This window comes from Symphodus melops (assembly GCF_947650265.1).
Source record: "Symphodus melops genome assembly, chromosome: 19".
Taxonomy (NCBI): Eukaryota; Metazoa; Chordata; class Actinopteri; order Labriformes; family Labridae; genus Symphodus; species Symphodus melops.
The window spans coordinates 19,965,198-19,985,197 of NC_136709.1; the positions used below are offsets into that span (position 1 = coordinate 19,965,198).

General features: G+C 47.2%; 1 protein-coding gene across 1 annotated transcript in view; it reads left to right on the forward strand.

The window, feature by feature from the left end:
• Positions 1-20,000, forward strand: part of luzp1 (leucine zipper protein 1) — a 32,103-nt gene that overhangs the window by 11,567 nt on the left and 536 nt on the right. The window contains exons 2-7 of the mRNA XM_079369400.1: positions 6,081-6,468; positions 6,553-8,836; positions 9,278-9,864; positions 9,976-10,134; positions 14,872-15,128; positions 15,616-20,000. The exon at positions 15,616-20,000 is cut by the window's right edge and continues 536 nt beyond it. Coding sequence (XP_079225526.1) covers positions 6,337-6,468; positions 6,553-8,836; positions 9,278-9,864; positions 9,976-10,134; positions 14,872-15,114 — 3,405 coding nt within the window. The 5' untranslated portion in view covers positions 6,081-6,336 and the 3' untranslated portion in view covers positions 15,115-15,128; positions 15,616-20,000. The remainder of the gene's footprint in view (positions 1-6,080; positions 6,469-6,552; positions 8,837-9,277; positions 9,865-9,975; positions 10,135-14,871; positions 15,129-15,615) is intronic.

The window sequence follows — 20,000 nt, forward strand, 5'->3', positions numbered from 1 at the left end:
TTTCTCTCTCTCTCAATTTTAATTTCAAAGACCTTTATTGGCATGACAGTTAATCATGACAATTCACAATATTGCCAAAGCTTCACAAATGTATAAACGATATATAATAACAATAGTTAAAAACGGAAGATCAGAAATAAATCTTTCTATCTCTAGTCTAAAGATTATCTATTTTTTTATTTTTATATTTATTATTTATTATTATTATATGTATTATTTATTTATTAATTATTATATTTATTATTATTATATGTATTATTTATTTATTGATCATATTTATTTATTATTATATATATTATTTATTTATTGATTATTATATTTATTGATTATTATTATAATATTTATTTATTTATTTATTTATATTCTCTCTCTGTCTCTGTCTGTGCACGCCCTGTCAGATATTCTCTTTCTATCTGCTCACTTCATTGAAGTTGCCCTACATCTCCTTGCCAGTCTTAAGTAGAGCATGTACTATCTCTCCCCTGGTCTGCTTCGTGGTCCCAGCGACGGTTTCCTGTTTGATGTAATCCTGCGTGTAGAGCGTGTTTCTGATCAAGAGCACGCTCTACTTTTTCTGTTATTCCACCAAGATCAGGAGCCAGGCCGGAAATTCGACGTCTTCAAAGTTACATCTGCAATTAGGTCAGAAACAGAGGAGCCATGTACAGCATCACACGGATTCCTGATGTGACACTGTCAGTCCTGCCACCTCTTCCTCATTCCCCTCCCTCTTATCTTCTTATCGTGCCCCCCTAATGTAAGCCGGGACGGCTTTTAAGCCCCAGCAACAAGACTCTTGATGGAGGCGGACAGGGAAGGAGAGGATGACCTGGACAAGGATTCAGCTTATTGAGCTACGTTTACTTCCCAGCGCAGCTATAAAACTTCAATCGACGACGATGTTGGTCAAGTTTGACCTCGTCGGCCTTCATCGCCTCGAGATCTGTGCCGTCTTCTTAGTGTGTCAGGGTCAGTCTGGTTAAAAATAAAAGAAATAATAAACAAATGTATTTTACTTTTAACTTCTATTTTAGCAGAGATGATGTTTGTTTACCCACAGTATCAGCACATTTAATTACCCTGATGAAGTGAGGGAAACATCCGACGACGGCAGGTACACATCAGCCTTCCCGCTTTGTCGAAAAAAAGGTGCAAGTCTGTCGGGGAGAAAAGAGTGATGTGACGGCACAGGAAACGACAAACCGAACATTATGGGATGCTGGTTTTCCCTTTCTTGGAAAAATGGAAAAAGCAAAAAAAACACAGCCAAGCATCAAGTCTCCACCATCTTGTGGCTTCCGGATCTGCGCCAGCATCTATCCACTGCAGCCGCTCCTCCTCACACAAACACACGCCCGCATACACCATGAACTTGAAACGCATTCATATACGCAGACTGACAGTAACCCCCCCCCCACACACACACACACACACACACACACACGAAGATGTGGTTAAGACATTTAGATTGGACTTGGGCCCTTTTATTAACGAGCGTTTGTGAGGCAGAAGAGCTTCAACCAAACGTCAAGTGCAAAGAAAGAGGGGATTTTTTTTTTTTCTTCTTTTACTTTCCTTCCTTCTCACTTTCATGGAGAGAACAGAATGTACTGAAGGCAACAGGCAGGCAGGAAGAGAGTGGCTAAAGCCCTAATGATATGGTGTATGATTGTAACCTTGGTTTTTGTGTGTTTGAGAGGGAGAGCGAGCCGAGGGGATCGGCCTCTTCGACGTTATAACTTCGACTTCCAAGTCAGTTTGGCAACTTTTGGTGGAGGACAAAATGTAGCCCTTGTTTGTTTTTGTCCTTCACCTTCTTTCACGTGCACCACTGCAAGTCTAAGAGCACCTACCTTCCCTCATTTTCACTTTTGACATGTAAAATTTAAACATGCATGGAAGTAAAACACATTTGACTTTAAGCAATCTGGAGATTTTCTTCATCGTTGTCTGGATTTTTGTTCCTTCACCTCCTCCAGCAAAGGAAAGCTTTAAAGCAGAACCAGTTGAGACCTGCACATTTAGAGATGTCGATGTTTCCACCTCAAGGCATAGACAGTAAGTAGTGCAGCGTTCACTTTGTTTAAACTCAGGTTTACGCCCTGACACTGCTCTGTGGTTATCCAATGAGCTCCAAGCAGAAATGCAGCCGGCAAAACGTAAATATGATGACTGGAGGAGACAAGATGGCACCGCTCGCTGGATTGGTAGTAACAGCTTCCGTGGGTGTTTCTTGACGCTGTGCCTCAGTGTTGTATCCCGTTGTGGATGTCCCACCTGTCCTCAAAAGGAAGCTTCAGCTCGGGGCCATACTTCCTGTTTGGAAGAAGAGAAAATCGCTTCCAGTACTCTCTAAACACAGAACCTCGCGGACGGGGTCCAAAGCTAAGTGTATTCTGGATGTCAGTGGGACAGCAGAAGTCAGTGTGGGGTCAAACAGAGAACTTCCGGTTCATATTTCAGGAAGTGTCACAGGCCTGGTTATGAGTGCACACGGGGACACGTGTTTTACAACACACGCCAAAAAAAACGTCTTGAAACTCAAACCTCTTCACTCATGTTTGGGACAATTCACCTCTCCTGAACACAATGAAGAGAATCTGTTGTGCAGTTTGTCCTGATCCAGCCTCTTAATACACTCTCTGGGACTACGCTCAGTGGCGAGGGGGGGGGGGTTAGACCCCCCCATCAGGAATGTGTATCCGTAAAGGGGGGCAGTTTTAGTGTTAGTCCGACGACGTGCCGGTCAGGGGAATAAAAGTACCGTAAATTCCGTACTATTGAGCGCACCTGGATGTAAGCCGCACCGGCTAAAAATAAGTAAATAAATGTATTTGTACATATATAAGCCGCACTTGATTATAAGCCGCAAGTGTCCACGCTATAACAAGAGCTATTTACACAGACGTAGGCTACCGGTAACATCCGCAAATACTGTAGCGTCCGTACGAACGTTAAAGGACGACGAGAGCGTTCAAATAATAACTTTTAATAACCTGGTCACTGTCGGCCGTGACCACGCCGTTTACAGCAGAGAGCAACACATAACTTGCCGTAACAATCCAACTCTCTCCCCCAGCGTTCTCTCATACAGCCACTCAACACGTTCTCGCTGGTGCATTCACTGACTCTCCACATAATCGGAATTATGAACACATTATCAACTACTGACTTTACAACATGAACCGTTACAATACGAAGCCTAGCCGACGGTGTCTGTAACACGGCTGATGAAAAAGATGACCGTAATATATTTCACAAGAAAAAGTCCATCCATTCACTGCCTCAGAATGACTTCATTACTCACTTCCTCAGTCTCTGTTGTCGCTGTCAGTGTCATCTTAACGTGCAGCAGCTCTGTTAGCTTCTTTGACAGCCAGGTCGATCGCCTTTAACTTGAAAGCTGCATCATATGCATTTCTCCGTGTGTTTTCCATCATGAGGGTGCGTGCATGAAGCGCAAAATGACTGATATTAAGATCCGACGTGACGAAGTCAAATGTTTTTGCGGCAGAAGCTCATTGTCCCCCATAAAAAATCCATGCATTAGCCGCACCGGAGTAGAAGCCGCAGTGCTCGAAGTGTGAGAAAAAAGTAGCGGCTTATAGTCCGGAATTTACGGTACCTTCAATTTGCGTTGATTCCAGATGTACTTCTGTGTCCTGCTTCCTGTTTCCTGCTTCCTTTCCTTTTATGTGTTTCAGCCCTCACACCAACTACTTGTCTTGCTACGGTCCTGAAACACATGATTAGATATGATGCACAAGCGTCAAGGTGTGGGAGGTCACAGAACTGAAGGGGATATTAGGGTTCATGGAATCTCATCAATGTTGGAAATGGAAATTCATGGTGTCGGTCTAAAGTCTGACATGCTTTCATTCTCCACCACCACCCTTCTAATTTCCTTCTTTCTTGGCCCTGAGTGTAACTAATGAGATCCCAGGCCTGTGATAAGTGAGTCAGGTATGTTGATTGGTTTGGCAGAGGCCTCCTTTGCCAGAGTCGCTTTGCACGCACCGCCGCCCCTTAAAAGTGCCCACTTGGCCGTGCTGGTGTGCGTGTCTGTGAGAAGGGGGGGGGGGGAGGTGGAGAGCTGGCAAAGAAATAAAAGGAAGGGTAGGCAACCTGCCAAGACAGGAGAAGCTGGACATAGGGATACACCACTTTGGACTAAGACGAGAAGCGAGCGTCCAACCTGAGAGAGCTGCTGGAGAAGATTTGAACCCAGCGGAGACGAACACCAACACGTACAAGGCCGAATGAAAAACTCGACCAGGTACCAAGACGGCAAAGAAGAGTTTTGGTGTCCAACTTTTTCTCTTGGGGCTCTTCGCCTTTTTTTGAGCCTTGAATTTCCCCCCATGAACAAATCAAGTTTTTTGAGTTTAATTGAGGTGATATTTTCACCATGTTGCACAGTGAAGTGTGAGGAACCGTCATGAAGAATTCAACTGTTGCTATTAAAGAAAATAAATCAATACACGTGGGATTTTTTCCATTTTTTTTTTCTTTTTTCTGTATCTACTGGAACAGGAAGAGTCAGGACAGGCTCGGCTCACAGCGAACACCTCAGCTCACTGACGACAAAAGAAAAATCTCTCTCTCTGCAACTGGCCTAACAAGCCACAGCTGGGCAACGCTAACGCAACACGAAATGACTTTATTGAGTAAAGTGCTTTGGCACGCAAGTAGACAGCGAGGCGAGCAGTTTTCTCTTTTCAAAAAAAAAAAAAAAAAGTGCCCCATTTGTCTTGTTCCCTTCTCTGTCTTCAATCCATGTAAGTCTTTGACTCTGCTGAGAGGATTACCAAACCACCAGACCTCATGAAAGAAAGGAATAATTAAAACTGTGCAGCTAAACGCTTTGATATCACATTGTGCTTTTTGATTAAGTAATAGTTGCCACATGGCTTTCAAAGCGTCTTGCTTTAGTTTATGTTCCACGGGATGTTTAATGAATTGTGGTGAGAGCGGTTTGTTCTTCTTACACCAAATGAAACGAAAGGAAATATTTGAAGCGAGGCCCTCGAGTCGATCATAATAACAAGCTGTACCTTGTATGTAGTGTAAACACGGAGTGCTCGGAGATAAAACGACGGAGGGTATTTAGTGCGTCGGTTGATGTTTTTACAGCAGTAAAAGTAATTTACTGCAGAAGAAACATGCTGTAGACTCTATATGTGGTGGTTTGTAGCCTCAGACAGGCGATCTTTGAACATGAGGCAGCAGACAGGGGGGGGGGGGGTCGATAAGTGATGATGTGTGCAGATGTTGTGTCCTACCCTCAGGTCGATGTTCCCTCGCGGTCAGTGAGAGGAGCCGAGCGCATAGATTAGACTGGGGGAGGGGAGCATTAGGAAACAGAGGGGACGAGAGAAGGCTGCTACCTGAATCAGGCCTGACACAGAAGCTCGACTTCTTGTTTATGTTGTCTTCATAAAAGTCTCTGCAGCCCAATAAACACTTTGGTTTTCATCAAGTCACATCCAAGTGGCCATTAAAAGATGTGGTGTGTTGTGACTGGGGCCTGGGATGTAGTGGTTGCTGAGGGGGGGGGGGGGGCTGTGTGATGGAAAGGAGGGCAGTGTTATTGAGTTTTGCTGACGTGAGCAAAAGCCGGCAGAGATCGATGTCGGACACAGCAGCAGGAAGACGATGAGAGCGTGCACGCGTGTCCGTCTTTGTGTGTTGGCGTGTCGGAGCCCTTACGCTCACACGCGTGCAAGGAAGGCCACGCCCATCTCCTCTGAAGGACAGGCAAGGTCAAAGGTGAGGTGCTTCAATCAGGAAAAGGAAGAGAGCTACAGAATATATAATGACCCAAAGGAAACCTCTTCCCATGGATGCGTTACTAAATGGATCATATTAGTCCTTGATGCTGAGGAAGCAGTACTTCAATCTGTGCTCGTGTGGGATGTTTGTCTCTGGTCTTATCTCATGGTTTGTGTGCCGGCTGTGTTGTGATTCCTTCTCTGTTCATTCCGACTCTTCGCTTACCGCGCTGCGTTTGGAGAATGTAAATGACTGTCATTGACAAATTAGAGGTGACTAAGTGTTTATTTCCTCTCTCCCTCCTACAGATGACAGACGTGTCTCCTAAGCACGACTCTGTGAGGACTTCAACGTTTTAAAGGGACGGTCACAAAGAAAACCACCACAACAAAGGGGGGGAGGGGGCCGCTTGGGGAGAAAACAAAAGAGAGAAAAAGTTTTTCTTTGAGGACCCCCGAGGATATGTCGCCAGTACCACACAAATGTGGGCTCCAAAAAATGTTGTGATCCAATAATCGGAGCAGAAATACAGACACTACACATATAAGACAAAGAACTACAGCCATGTCTGACCATAAAGACATCACGCATCGCCACCTGCGGAACAAGCTTCAGAGTCTTGGAAGGAAACTGGATGAACTGGAAGAAGCAACGATCAAGCTGCAGAAAGCTGAGGATGAGCTACTCGACCTGCAGGTGAGAACTGGCTCACTCCTGATGTTTGTTTGTGTTCTGATCGTCGCATGAAACGATTTAACGTGTGGTTTGTCTCTCCTGCAGGATAAAATCATCCAGGCAGAAGGCAGCAACTCATCCCTGCTCAACGATGTGGAGGTGTTGAGGAAAAGTCTCCTGAAGGCTCAGGGAAAGGACGAGGAGGTACGCAAAGCCGAGGACCTCTGCCGCACAGTTCGAGAGAAACTGGAAGAGGAGGAGAGCCTCACGAAGGAGCTCAAGGCTGAGATTGAACGGCTGCAGCGGAGGATGGCCGAACTGGAGAAACTGGAAGAGGCTTTTGGGAAAAGCAAGTCCGACTGCAGTCAGCTCTGTCTGAGCCTCAACGAGGAGAAGAACTTGACGAAGAAGCTGTCGTCCGAGCTGGAGGCCCTTAAAGCTCGTTTGAAGGAGGTGGAAGGGTCCGAGACGAAGCTTGACAAAGCTGAGCAGGCTTTGGCTACGGAGCTGGAGAAGCTCAAAGGATTCACCCAGACATTCGTGAGCGAGCGCAAGAGGCTACTGGAGAAACAAAGAGAAGACGAGAAGACCATTCTGAAGCTCACTGAAAAGCTGGAGCACCAGAAGAACCGCCTCGGCATGTCAGCAGACCCTTCTCGTCCAGATTTCATTAGGTCTCGAATTGAGGATGAACTTTCATCCACGGGGCTCCTGTCGAGTAAATTGGCGGGCCGCAAGAAGAGCATTGACTACTTGAAGACGTCCAGTGACATCGGTCTTGTGAACAAATCTGAGAACCAGAAGAACAGCGGCCTTGAAGGATCACAGGAGGAGGACAATAAGGTAAAGGAGCTGACACAGGAAGTAGAGAGGCTGAAGAACCGCCTTAAGCAGTTGGAGATCGTGGAGGAGGATCTAAAGAGCTCAGAGTCCAAAAATAGCGAACTTCACGAGAAGTTCCAGATTGAACGAAACCGGGCTCGCCAACTGGGCGAGCAGGTGGAACAGCTCAGGACGCAGCTCGGCGGGAAAGGTGGCATGGGAAGAAATGGAACCAGTAACGTGGATAAGCTTGGCAACGGGAGCGCGAACGTTTGCCCCAACACTCCTGCTAAGTTCCTGGAGAATGGCAAAGCTGAGAAGGAGGAGATCATCGTGAAAGGAGGCTTCAGGCAAGAGAAGCCAAAATACAGGAGCGCTGCAACCGTCTCAGAACCGAGTTCTCCGAAACACAGGACCAGGGAGCTTTCTCCTCAGCACAAGAGAGAGACCAAGTTGAGGAGCAAAGACTTGAGCCACTCAGAGGAGAGCTCTCCGAAGTCTGTGAGGAGAGCCCTCAGTCCAGCTCACAAGATCAGAAGGACACCTAAAACCCCAACTACTGCAAATTCATCCGATAATGGACTGAGAGACGCAGGACGAGGAGCTGAAGAAAAGACAAGAGGAGCACCTCTGTCCTCCGTGAACACATCTAGTGATGCTAAAAAAGCGTCCGTTCTTAGTCGCTACCCTCCAGCAGCCAACGACCAGAAGCCCCTGAGAACAGCTCACAAACACACTGATGGGGAGGCTAAAAAGAGCAGATTAGAGAAGATCTCAAAAGTATATGTTGGCAGTGATAGTGAATCAAACAACTCTGATGTGGTGCCTGAAAGTTCTGCTAACATGAACAGTATTTCTGCTTTAGAGAAGGACACAGCGTCCGCTTCAGATCAGGAATCAACAGACCAGGTTCAGGAGTCCGTCTCTACGTTGGTCGCCTCCAGCCCCTCCAAAGCCAACGGATCCTACACAGCCTACAGATCCCAAGTCACTCCACTTCTGCCGAGCGACCAGGGATCAGAGGGCCACTCATCCGCCTCTGAAACAGAATCGACTGGTTCAAGGCCCTCTGAACCAGAGCCAATAACTGAGACCACGACTTCAACTGTGAGCAGTAGGACTGCGGCCTCCAGACATCCCAGATACTCCCATGTCCATGACTCGCACTCGGAGGGTTCTTCATCCAGGAGCTCGTTCGATGAGGAGCTCCACAGCAGAACGCCTTTAGGTGAGGGAGGCCACCAGGGGGCGACGCACACGTCCTCAGGGATTGAGATCCAGCGAGTCTGCAGCCCGCGGGAGGCGCTTCGGTCAAAAGCTGTCATCAAGCCCGCGATAGTCGAGATTGACCGGAAGGAGATGATGATGTCCGAAAGTTTGGCTACGAATGGCAAACCCAAAATATCCACCAAGCCAATGGTGACCACCACCAGTAAAATGACCAGTAGTATAACCATCTACCCCAACGACCCGAGCTCCTCCAGAACCAGCAGTCGCAGCAGCAGCGTGTCCAGTGAACACATGCCGATCAAAGAACGCCATACCTCCACCAGTAACATCCTCATCGGTCAGTTTCCACTCGTCTGCACAGAACACTTCCACTAAAGCGTAGCAGCTCGACACACGCCATCTGTGACGAAAGCTAAATGAGATGTTGGAGTTCAGTCTCCATTGTTTGCATGATTAAAAACCCCATTGTTGAAATCCAATATGGCCATTAGAATCCGACCAGCTGAATGCTGTTTACTCGCAGGAATCTTGTCTTTCACCATTCGTGCACGTTTTTCACAAGTCATACAAAAGGTATATTTTCATATCTTGGTTACAATCTGGAGTACTTAATCAGAAAGGAAAAAACCCAAGTTGTTTGCATGGCTTAAAAACATACATAACATTACTCTTTATTAGAGTCGAGTCTGTAAATGTCACTTATATCAGTTTGTTTTTTGTGGCAGTTTTTCACATTTTCTACGATAAGAATATTCAGTGTGACTTTGCTCTTCTCCAGGTCCCAGCAGTGAGCATCATGGCAGCATCTCCATCCCCTACGAGATCTCTATTCCTAAGAGCGAGATCACCCTGCGATCATGCCAAGACCAGGACTGCGGGCTCGAGGGCCTCAGCGATTCCTCATCCAGGGCGAAACTCCACAACGCCTCCAGACTGGAGAGCACGACCAGCAACCTGTGCTGCAAACGCAGCAACTACAACCTCAAGCCGTCCGACGTGACGTCGGCAGACTTGAACGACACCGAGTCAGGCTTCGAAAGCAGCAGCAGCACCACCACGGTGTCCAGCTGGAGAAGCCAAAGACCGAGCCAGCACTCCCAGGAAGGCGGTTTGCCCGACATGAAGAATGTGACTGTGAGGAGCACGTGGAGGAACAGGGGCCCCGCGTCGGTGGATGAGCCCGGCAGAGAGCGGGCGGGGACAAGGACGATGGCTGAGGGTGGGTCGGAGGATGAAACGGAAACCGTGACAACGTGGAGGGCTTACCGGGCAACCACCTTCGACACAGAAGAAACGGTGAACAGCTCAACAGGAGCTGGTGGGAGTGTTGATGTGCAGAAAGGAGCCAAGCCGACCCCTGCAGAGGTGAGATGATGATACATAAAACCCTTACACAATAAATGACTTTGACAAGAAGGAGGGGGGGGATTCTTCTTTAGCTGCATTACACAGCTTTTCCGTCGCTCCCTCTCCCAGGTGTACATGCGTCGGATAAACAATCGAGACGTAGAGGAACCCGGGCTACGCCGCGGCAAACGCGCTCAGTCCCCGAGCGTGGAGGCAGGAGGCCTGGGAAGGGTCATCCCCCACGCACCCATTACCTCTCAGTCCTGGGGCCGATCGTACACACAACAGGTAGGAAACAGAAGGTGACTTTAAAAGACACGGAGCTTGTAGGAGCGTGTGGAATTTGTCTTGTAAGTGTGAGCTTTGCAGCTGCAGCGGGAGCGAGGATCAGGCAGAGAGCGTTGACTCTCCCTAACACCAGGCTCTGCTTTGCATTTGTGAAGCTGAGCACAGCAGTTCCAGGCTCGACTCTGTGTGTGTGTGTGTATGCACAAAGGGAAAAGGGTGGGATGAAAAAAAAAGAGAAAGAAATCTAATCTTGATGGTATTTTATTGAATTTTAACTTGGCCCTTTTAGTTGTTATTTAGTTCAGATTGGAGGGGAAGGCTTGACAGAAAAAAGTTTGGTAGAAGATGTGAAAGCCGTCTGATTGTTCCTTCAGCTGACCAATCAGCTGTTTGGTTTCTTCCTCTTCCTTTTCCATCCACGTTACACGGCAAAACTTTTCACACAGCGCCCTTACTTACTCGCTCTACTTGTTGTTTTGCTGTCGCTCCTTGTATTAGCCTGTGAGCCCATCGTGACAAAGACGTTCATCATTCTCCAGTTTGAAAACAGTCACATCCGTTGGTCCAACTTGACACGGAGAATGAACTCTTAAATTTGTGTGAAGAGTCAGATTGAGCCCACTGACGCAAGATTCTTTACACATCCACAACTGAATAAATGGAGTGTGAGAGTTCATGGGAGTCGCAGAAAGATGAGGTGAAAACTGCAAATGGGCTCTGGTATTGCACGACTTGTCTGTCGGTGTATAAAATAACGTCAAACAGCGATATTACTGCTTACTCAGTGGGCTCCATGGATACAATAACATGTCACTCTGTCAGTTTGACAAACTAGGCTGGACTCGGGGCTTTTTTGGATGAGATCTGTTTTCCTCCTATAAATAAACTGGATGTTGCCGTGGAGACAGACGCAGACATGCAGTGTCCACTGTCCACATCCATCATCCTCGGTCACATCTGCAAAGTACAGAGTTTAAGTCTCGCTCTCAGCTCGAGTACATTCTGTCATGTAACGTACGACTGTCGTTGGTGGTGTTTTAGATGTTGTGCTCAGGATGTACGTGGTGGACGTTATGGAGGTGGGTCAAGTCTTTATGGGGGTCAAGAGGTCATTGTACCAAATGCATGTTGGGCTTCTCTGGATTTCTTGTCTTTGCCAGTTTGTAGCATAATGAGGTTGACGTATTTAACCAAGGCAGAAGAGAAAACGACTGAAAGACGTTGAACATCACATCAGATTTGGTACCTTTTGGTTTAATGAGCTGGTTCATAATTAAAACCATTATTTCATGCAAAGTCTTCACACTGCTGTTTCCTTCACATGTCCAAGACGGTCGCTGGATGTCAGTATCAACCATGCGCAGCAAAGACGATCGTTCGCTTGTGTTGTAGCTTACATTCAGCCAGAACAGTCGTTGGTAACAACACGGCTCAGAGCTGGAGTTGGAGAATAGGACCGTCCTTCTCTCAGTCTGTCCTCCAAGGCCTGACGTGAACCGGAGCTCTGTCACTTCTGATCGTGATCACGTATTCTTCCCTTAATTCAGTCCTTAATGCTCCTGCTCCCTGTCCAAAGTCAGCCACCCTTCACAGACAGAGAAGCCACCGTTCATGTTGTCAGTCCTTCTTCGTAAGTCCGTACACTTCTTCAGGGGATTTCCCCCGAGCCGCTCGGTTAACATTGCGGCACAGTGAAACCTTGTTCCTCCTGAGATTTGACTCCACTTGGATGGCAATTATGAACCAAAAAATTGCTTAAAACATTCTTCAATTCATAATTGGCCTTTGAATTATGTGCTGGAGCCCAGCCGATCATCTTTGGTTTTGGATCCGGGGAACATTTCAGCGGTCTGAACGGCTTCCATCCCCAAGAGGTTTGGGTAAATACAGCTGCAGTTAGGACAGCGGGACGTTGAGATTAGCTTGTGATTGCAGAGTGGAAGGTTGATCAAAGAGCTTCGTACAGGGAGGCAGAAGAGGAATGCAGCTTGTCATTATTATCCAACGTCCCATTGATCTTTTGTTCACATATTGAAGGTTCTCCTCTGTCTTCCACGAAGGCTTGATGCTCCATCAATGTCTCAGTCTGCGCAGAAGGAAGGCCAGTTCATATCACAGACTGATTGTTTTAATCATTGACAGAACAATCTCAAGGCTGTCGGCCATTTTTCTTTTTCACCTATAACAATATTTAATTCAACTCCCCATTACCGTTCTGTTTGGCACTTACAGTGTCGTAATACAGACAAAATGACACGCAGCAATGTTTGCATGTCGGCCTGCATGCATGACGGACGGACCGTCAACATCAACTGGATCACATTAGCGCCAGCTTGCTAACGATCTCACTCTGCTGTACTAGTTTATCAGCTTGCTAACATGCTCTGGTGTTTCTCATGCTCAATCAGAATTTGTAGAAAAAGCATGTTGAACTTTGTCCAATATAAACATGGAGGCCGATTTTTTTATTTTTTTGTGGAATACATCCAAAATGTCTGTTTTAAAATGGGGAACATTTTCTTTATCATGCCGCACCTCATAGTAGTGAACAGAGCAGCGATGTGTGTGCTCGCAAGGAAACCTCAGCCTGGACGTGAATGAGCCGTGAACTTATGTTTGGCTGAGGACAGCGGGGTCGTTATGGCCGACGAGCGAGATACCAAAACATCCTTTGTTAAGTCGTAAAACCCGGTGGAAGAAACTTAAGTGTGGGATCAGAGCTGCTCCTTTGGCCTGATGTGACCTCCCTACATTCTCAGTGGTTAAACATCAAACAGCAGACACTGTTCAAATGATCCATTAAAAAAAACCGACTTTCATGAATCCAAACCAATAAACACATCAGCACCTGCACAAATCAAACTCAGATTTCAGCCCCTCTGCTCGTCTGTCACGAGCGTTGCCTTGCCTAAGAGGTGATTGAAGAGCTTTGATTGGCAAGACAGCATCATTCTTTAAAATCGGGCAAGACACCAAGAGTCGACAGATTTAAAGGATGAAAGCAGGGCTGTGATTTGTTCAGCAGGCAGTCTTTATGCTACGCTACAGCTTAGACAAAAAAAAGCACATCAACCAAACAGAGACGAAGGTGTCTTGATTTGATCGACTTCTCCCAAATGTCAGAACAATCCCTTTGACTTTTAAATATTTATATTAAACATTCAGCTGTTTGAATCATCAACATGTGCAGTCAGACTGTTTCGGATTAAAACTGATTCTTTTGGGTTTTCCAAGCCGGTTGGTTTCACTGTGACAGTCGCAGCAGGGAACGGCATGGGGGCGTCTGACCAGTAGGGGGCCCAACCGAGGACTGACTAACTTTAAACCACATGGACATGTCGCTGTAGAGAACCTCCCTCATCTGACAATACTCGATGTCGTTCCAATATTCCTGTGAAAACTCAAATGTGTTCCTTAAAGCTGCCTTTGGTGTCAGATACCCCCAAATCCTAAACTGTGATTGGCTATCGTCCTGTTGGACTTCCGTTAAGAAACCAACTCGTTTGTCTTTTTTTTGCAGAAGGCTTGCTCAGGTGTTGGGACCGAGACGTTGTTGTAGGCTCTTTTTTTTTTTTTTTTTTTTTAGTACTTTAATTTGAGATTTTGAAACACATCTTTTTGTGTTCTCAAAAAAAATCAAGCTAATGCTGCCGTTATCTCACAACTGTGCACACATCATACATCAGGCCACCCCTGCATAAGTCTGTATCCCAGTTGGGCCATTCTCTCCCTGGTTACAGGCTGATAATACTCTCACCATTACATTTGGTTAATTTAACTTTCCATGGAGAGAAGCTCTCACACAACTTTAAGTGAAGCTTCAGGCGATTCAACATTAGATGAAAACATGCTGAATCTTTATTGCCATGCCTGCTTTTATGGACTTTGGTCATTTGAATGTGTGAAGCAACGCACAAGCCTCCCGTTGATTTAAGGTGGAACAATGGAAATTCATTACATGGCAACGTTGTGAAAGCCGTCGGCCTTACAGCAGTGGTTTACCATAGAAGGAGAATATGCCACTCTGCCGTTTCCTCCGCTCAGCAACTGGAGCAGGAAGTGACCACACTTGGACACGCCCACTTGGCGGGATCTGCTGGTGACTGATTTCCTGTCTGTTGCCCCTGGAGACTGAGAAAAGGCAGTCCAGCAGGGCTCCATTAAAGCCAATTAGCAAGAATGCGTTCTAAAAGTGCATCAGAAGCCAAATCCAACCCACCAAATGTCACTAATTATGGTGCTTTTTTTAAAAGCTGAAATTACAGGAGTGGGGTGCTGTTTTTCTGTGTGCTTTAGGAACTGCATCGTCATCTAACTCTCCCTTTCTTAGAACAGGGCTGCTGAGGTTATAAGGGGACGTGCCGTTATAGCCACCACAGACTAGTAACTTTGGGTCTGTTTTTGAGTTCGACCACCAAATTATAAATCTCTCAGCTTGGGGTATGTTTGGGGTTTTTGGTTGGGGATTTTTCCCCTGGCAGGAGTCCACATGGCAGACTTTCCCTGTCACACACCAGTTAACATAAACAGCCTGCATTTAATGCCCACGTAATTAAAAAAGTCCAAACAAGGCCCCAAACCATCCAAACAAAATGCCCCGGAGCGCTTTAACAGCTCTCCAGAATATGGGTTCTGTTGGAATAGATCAGAAGGACAAACCCAACACAGACTTTCTACTGATGCTAGTTCAGACTGCAAGATCTACATTTTCATTTCTAAGTTTCTGTCCTTTTTAAGGCTGCTGATGGCACAGAGTCCGGTCTCAACCCGAGCCACAGTCCGGCCTCCTGGAGGCGGCAGATTCCCAGCAGCGACCCTCACTACCTTGGGAGCTCTTATGACCGAACGTCCAAGACGGCGGGGGCTTCCTCCAGAGGGGATCTGTGGTCCGGTCGGGGTCAAGGACCAGGAGCCCGAGCCGAGGGGAGGAGCGCAGCAGGGAGCAGGCCGTGGAGCCATCGGCAGGTGGAACATCATTAGACCGACTTGAACAGGTAGGAGATTCTCCCCCGCTCCCTGGTGAGGTTTCATTAAAGCTGTTAATCACGTCCCTGATGGCAGCAGTCGGGCGATGACCTGGTGCTGCTGTAGCCAGGATTTCCTACATCCATCATGGTGGCAGTTACTCTCACAGCTCGTCTGCATGTTGTCGCTTAAATCCAACCTGATGAGTCCTGAAGGAAAAGGACATTTCAGGTGAATTTCAGCTAAACCTGCAAGCGTTTAGTGGAAGCTCCAAACACCGAGCTGCACATGAACGCACCTCGACGCCCTGAGCGTGCACTGAAAGAATGTGCCGTTTTGTTGGGTCTAAGTTTTAATTGGATGAGTACCAATTGTTCCCTGTTTCCAACATAATAAGCCCCCTAATTGCCTTCTTCTCTCTGGCTTACTCTCTAAAAGATATTTTCAAAGTCACAGACCATGATGAATCGTTCTGTCAATATGTGAAGGATTAAAATAAGTTGTCTTTGTTTTCAGCGCCCCATTAAGCTCTCAGTGGCACAAGGAGAGCCAACCACCGTCTCCCATCGACTAATGGCTTCACCATCTCCAAAAGTCAACATCTTCTTGCTTTTAAAGAAAGCAAAGGAACGAGGAAAAAAAAAAAAAAAAAAAGTTGCAGCCATATAGAACAACGAAGCCACAGACATCCGAACTCCGACGCCGAGAGGTGGACGGCTCCTCCTGTGTGTAGCTTCCTCTGCACCGTGTGTGTGTGTGTGTGTGTATGTGTGTGTGTGTGTGTGTGTGGAGGTCTCCTCGCTCACCATCCCGTCGATCCTCTTCTGCTTCTCATGTCGGATGTATTATAGTGTAACCCAGGAAACTTGACAAGGGAGAGGCTGGGATGCTGAGGGGAGCGGAGACCACGACGACTCACAGGACCTTCACAGTGACCTCAGTGGAGCTGGATATGAGAGTCATCAGCGTTTATCGATCATGGGAAATAACACCCCCATCAGTCGGACGAGCATGGTGGTGTCACAGGGACGGATCACCGTGCAGATTTCTTCACGAACTGAAGGCTCTGTTCCTTAAATGTGACCAAAAACAGGAAGCGAATTACCTTCGTCCGCTAAGCTAACCCATCACATGACCCGCTCGTCTTCGCCTTCTCGTCGGCAGGTGTTCGGTTTGAGGGCACACATGCAGAACTCTGCAGCGTGGTTCGAGTCCCCCCCGCTCTCTGGCGTGCTGCCTCAAACTGGACGCGATCTGGTTGTCGACCATGTTGAGCAAACATTTGCATGTTTCTGAGGAGTGAATGAAAAGCACTTGAAAGATTGTGACTCAGCATGCAATTAGCTTCAAATGCAGCTGCTTGTCTGCAGGAGAGGAGCAGATAATAACCGTTCACGTTCAAATTGAAAGACAATCTTTTTTCTTTTTTCCTTTTTTTTTTTTCACCAGTTGATTTTGATTCTTCGTAATTCGCTTCCTGTTCTGCTTCTTCCTCTCCCTCCTGCTCAAAAACATATCAGGACTGAAAAAGAGTCATCGTTTGCACGCCGAGGAATGCAATGCACACGTCGAAGAGGAAACGTACGGACAGGCGGAGGGTGTCACTTATAACCTCAGATCATGCTACAGTTTCCATGGTGCTTTGTTTCACAGCCGTTTTAAAGAGGACTCTTCTCTCTCACCACGACGTTGGACGTTCACGTTACCAGCAAGCCTGGCGTGGCGAGGCGGACGTCTCTCCTCCCCGCACGCCAGCCAGTCATAGAACACAAGACTTGAACCCACAGAGAGCAGAGCGTCTGTGCGTGACCGGGGGTTCGCCGTGCGAACCGTCTCATCGATGGAGCTGTTTTAGCTTGACGCATCATTCATGTGTTTCAACGGGGGGGGGGGGGGGGCGTCAACAACAAGATGTCCTATTGGCCAGTAATAAAATGTTTGGTGTTGTCTTTCCCCCGAGGTCGTCTCTATGAAAGACGCCTCCTTAATCCCGTCCTGTTTGAGGCTCCTGCTGACTCTGTAAACGTCCCACAGCCACATGTACCAATGTTTGATGCTCAATGACCAATTGCTTAGCCCCGCCTCCGTCTGCTCCTCATGTCACACGCTGTTTGTCGTCGGAGCTCGCAGGTGGAAGGCCGCTCGCTCGCTCTGTCTTTTAATGTTTCTTCATGTCTCCATACATTGTGGTTCTTTTATTGTGAAAGGGTTCTGTCAGGAAGCAGGTTTCCTTGTTGTCACTGATTTGTCTCTAAAGTCCAAACGTGAGACTCTCCTTGTCATTAGTTTTCCCCCATTTTCTGGAAAGGTCCTCCCTGAGTTCTCCCGTGCCTTCAGACATAAACACTCACTTCCTGTTCTGTTCTGAACTGAGCTTCAGCTTTCTATTCATTTCACACTCGGAGGAGTGGAACATCGTAAAAGTATTTCTGTTTTAGTTCAAAAAAAAAAAAAAAAAAAAGATTCTCACTGAGGGATGTCAAGACAAAATTCACTGACTGAGATTGTTCCCGACTTCAAAGCAGCCTTTAAAAAAAAAAAAAAAAAAAAAAAAAGAAAGTCTGCACCGCCCTAAAAGCTGTGTCCTCTGGATGTGTCTGTCAGCAGAGCAGAGAGGATTGCCATGTGGCCTCTTCACGGCCGCTGCCGGCTTTACGACGGAGCAAAAACAGAGCAGGACGTCCTGCTCGGAGCCAAGACGCTCTGAGCTCCCTCTATTATTGTTTCTGCTGCCATGTCGTGTGATTTACAAAGAGGGACTGCCATCTCTTCTCCACTCTCTCTCTCTCTCTCTCTTTTTAAAACACGAGTATTTTACAGAATTCAAAACTCCCTTCCTCTCCTTTCCGTTTCTTGGGACGCGTCCTGAACGGAGCAGATTCACGCTTCTGCTTCCCTCCGCTTGTTTTTGTTGTCGCCCGGCTGTGATGGGCAGCTCCCGGGGAAAAGCTGAAAGGTCTGAGGTCAGGGCTGCTTCTAATCCTGTCTCTTACTTCTTGACTCAGGACTTCTAAATCCAGCAGAGAGGGAGACGGACGGCTTGGCAGCGATGTCCACTTTCGGGATAATTAAAACAGACGAGAGTGTATCGAATGTCCAGCTCTGCCTGCGCTCATGCAGCGGCGTGCTCGTCCGTCAGGGTGTGTGTGTGTGTGTGTGTGTGTGTGTGTGTGTGTGTGTGAACAGGTGTTCCAGAGGACAGTGAGTGACGAATGTGCACGAGTGTTTGCCACAGTTGGAATGCAGAGGTTTCTAAATATATTTGAGGGGTGACATCAGCGTGTCGTCTGTATATAGACGCTGGGCGATGCAGGTGCTAACACCGGCGCCCTCCTCGACCTCCTCTTCCCCCCGCACCACCTGTTCCCCTCTGATGGAGCGAGAGCTGCTGGTTTCACCTGAGCGTTCAGTAACAACACCGTGAGACACATCTTTCACTCAGCTCTCCTTTCTGTCTGCACTCCTGACCCCTCTCTCACCCCTCCAGGGAGCGTTTGAGTCGGGCAGTCGGGAAACGGCTTTTATGACGCTTTGGAGGCGCTCCCTCTCCTGAAGAACGGCTTCAAAGAACATGCAGCTTTTAAAAAAAAAAAACAAGAACACAAAGCCCCGGCTGCACGGCCACACTCGTGTGTGTCGTACGTGTTTGAGGCTGCAGACTAAGACTCGCATTTTATTGGTCGCCTCCAGTGGCGAGAGAGTGCAAAGTGTCGACACAGTAGAATGTAGTGATGGATCGGTGTCGGAGGACTTTGCTGGTTCCCCTCCTTCCTTAACTCTGGATCTGGAGTCAGAGAATATTCCGGAGGCGTGCGGGCCGTGGATGATGATGAACCTGAAGGGGACGAAGAAAACGAGGCCGTTTCCCGCCTTTTTCCTCTGCTAGCTTACGAGTGAACGAGCGTCCTCTTCACCTCAGCGCGTGTGTGCACAAACATCCGTTATTGACGAGTCATTGTTTGGTCCTCATTGTAAAGTAGAACTAGGATGTACTTAGAGGAGATTAGGTTGTGGTTTTTCTGAAAGGCCTCCTTTGTACGGCCGGGTCGGGGTGTCAGTGGGTGTCGTTGGCTGTAATCTGCACTTAACCAGCACTTAACTTTAAGACCTCAGACGACTTGTGCCCCCTCAGTCCCCTCTCTCACAAACTTCCCTTTTTTTTGTTTTGTTTGTTCTGAAGCAGAATTGTACTTTGACAGTATTTCAGTCGCTGTTCGCTGAATGTACCACGGTCTCGATTTCTCGATTCATGTTTTCTTTTCACCGGACTCCAGAAAAGGAACCCCTGTCCTACCTGCGTCTCAGCCTTCCAACAGAGTGCCAAAATCATTCCACAGTATTTCCCGTTTACAGTCCGAGGCCGAGCTGATGGATCTCCGCCTCGGAGACGCTGAAAATAAGGAGAGAGAAAAATAAAACATTTTCTAGGGTGTTCTCTTTTCGTTTACTTCTTCTTTGTTTTTATTTCTTTGGTCAACAAAAGATGTCTTATTTTGGAAGATATATCGGATAGATTTTATTTAAGGAAACTTGTAATTTTGTAAAGTGGGCCTTATTATTGAAATATATTGAGTATTTGTCCATCTTGATTTTAAGAATGATATTTTTTTGTCTTCTTGTTGTTCTTACACTCCTGGAGAGTACCTCTTCCTGTGTTTTTGTGTTGTTTTAATCGAAGACATTTCTGGCGGCTGCACAGATCAGAGACGGGCCGGTGTGGTCGTGTCGCACCATGAGAGTTATGTGCGTTTGTTCAGTCGGAGGAGAGGCGGTCTGCTGCGCCGAGCGCTTCGACGTGTGTCGGAGCGCTCGGCGCTCCGGCCTGCTCGCCGCTCTGTTCTCCCTCGCTCATAAATTCAGGGTTTGTACATCTTCTGTGCTGTATGTTTGTAAGTGCTGCC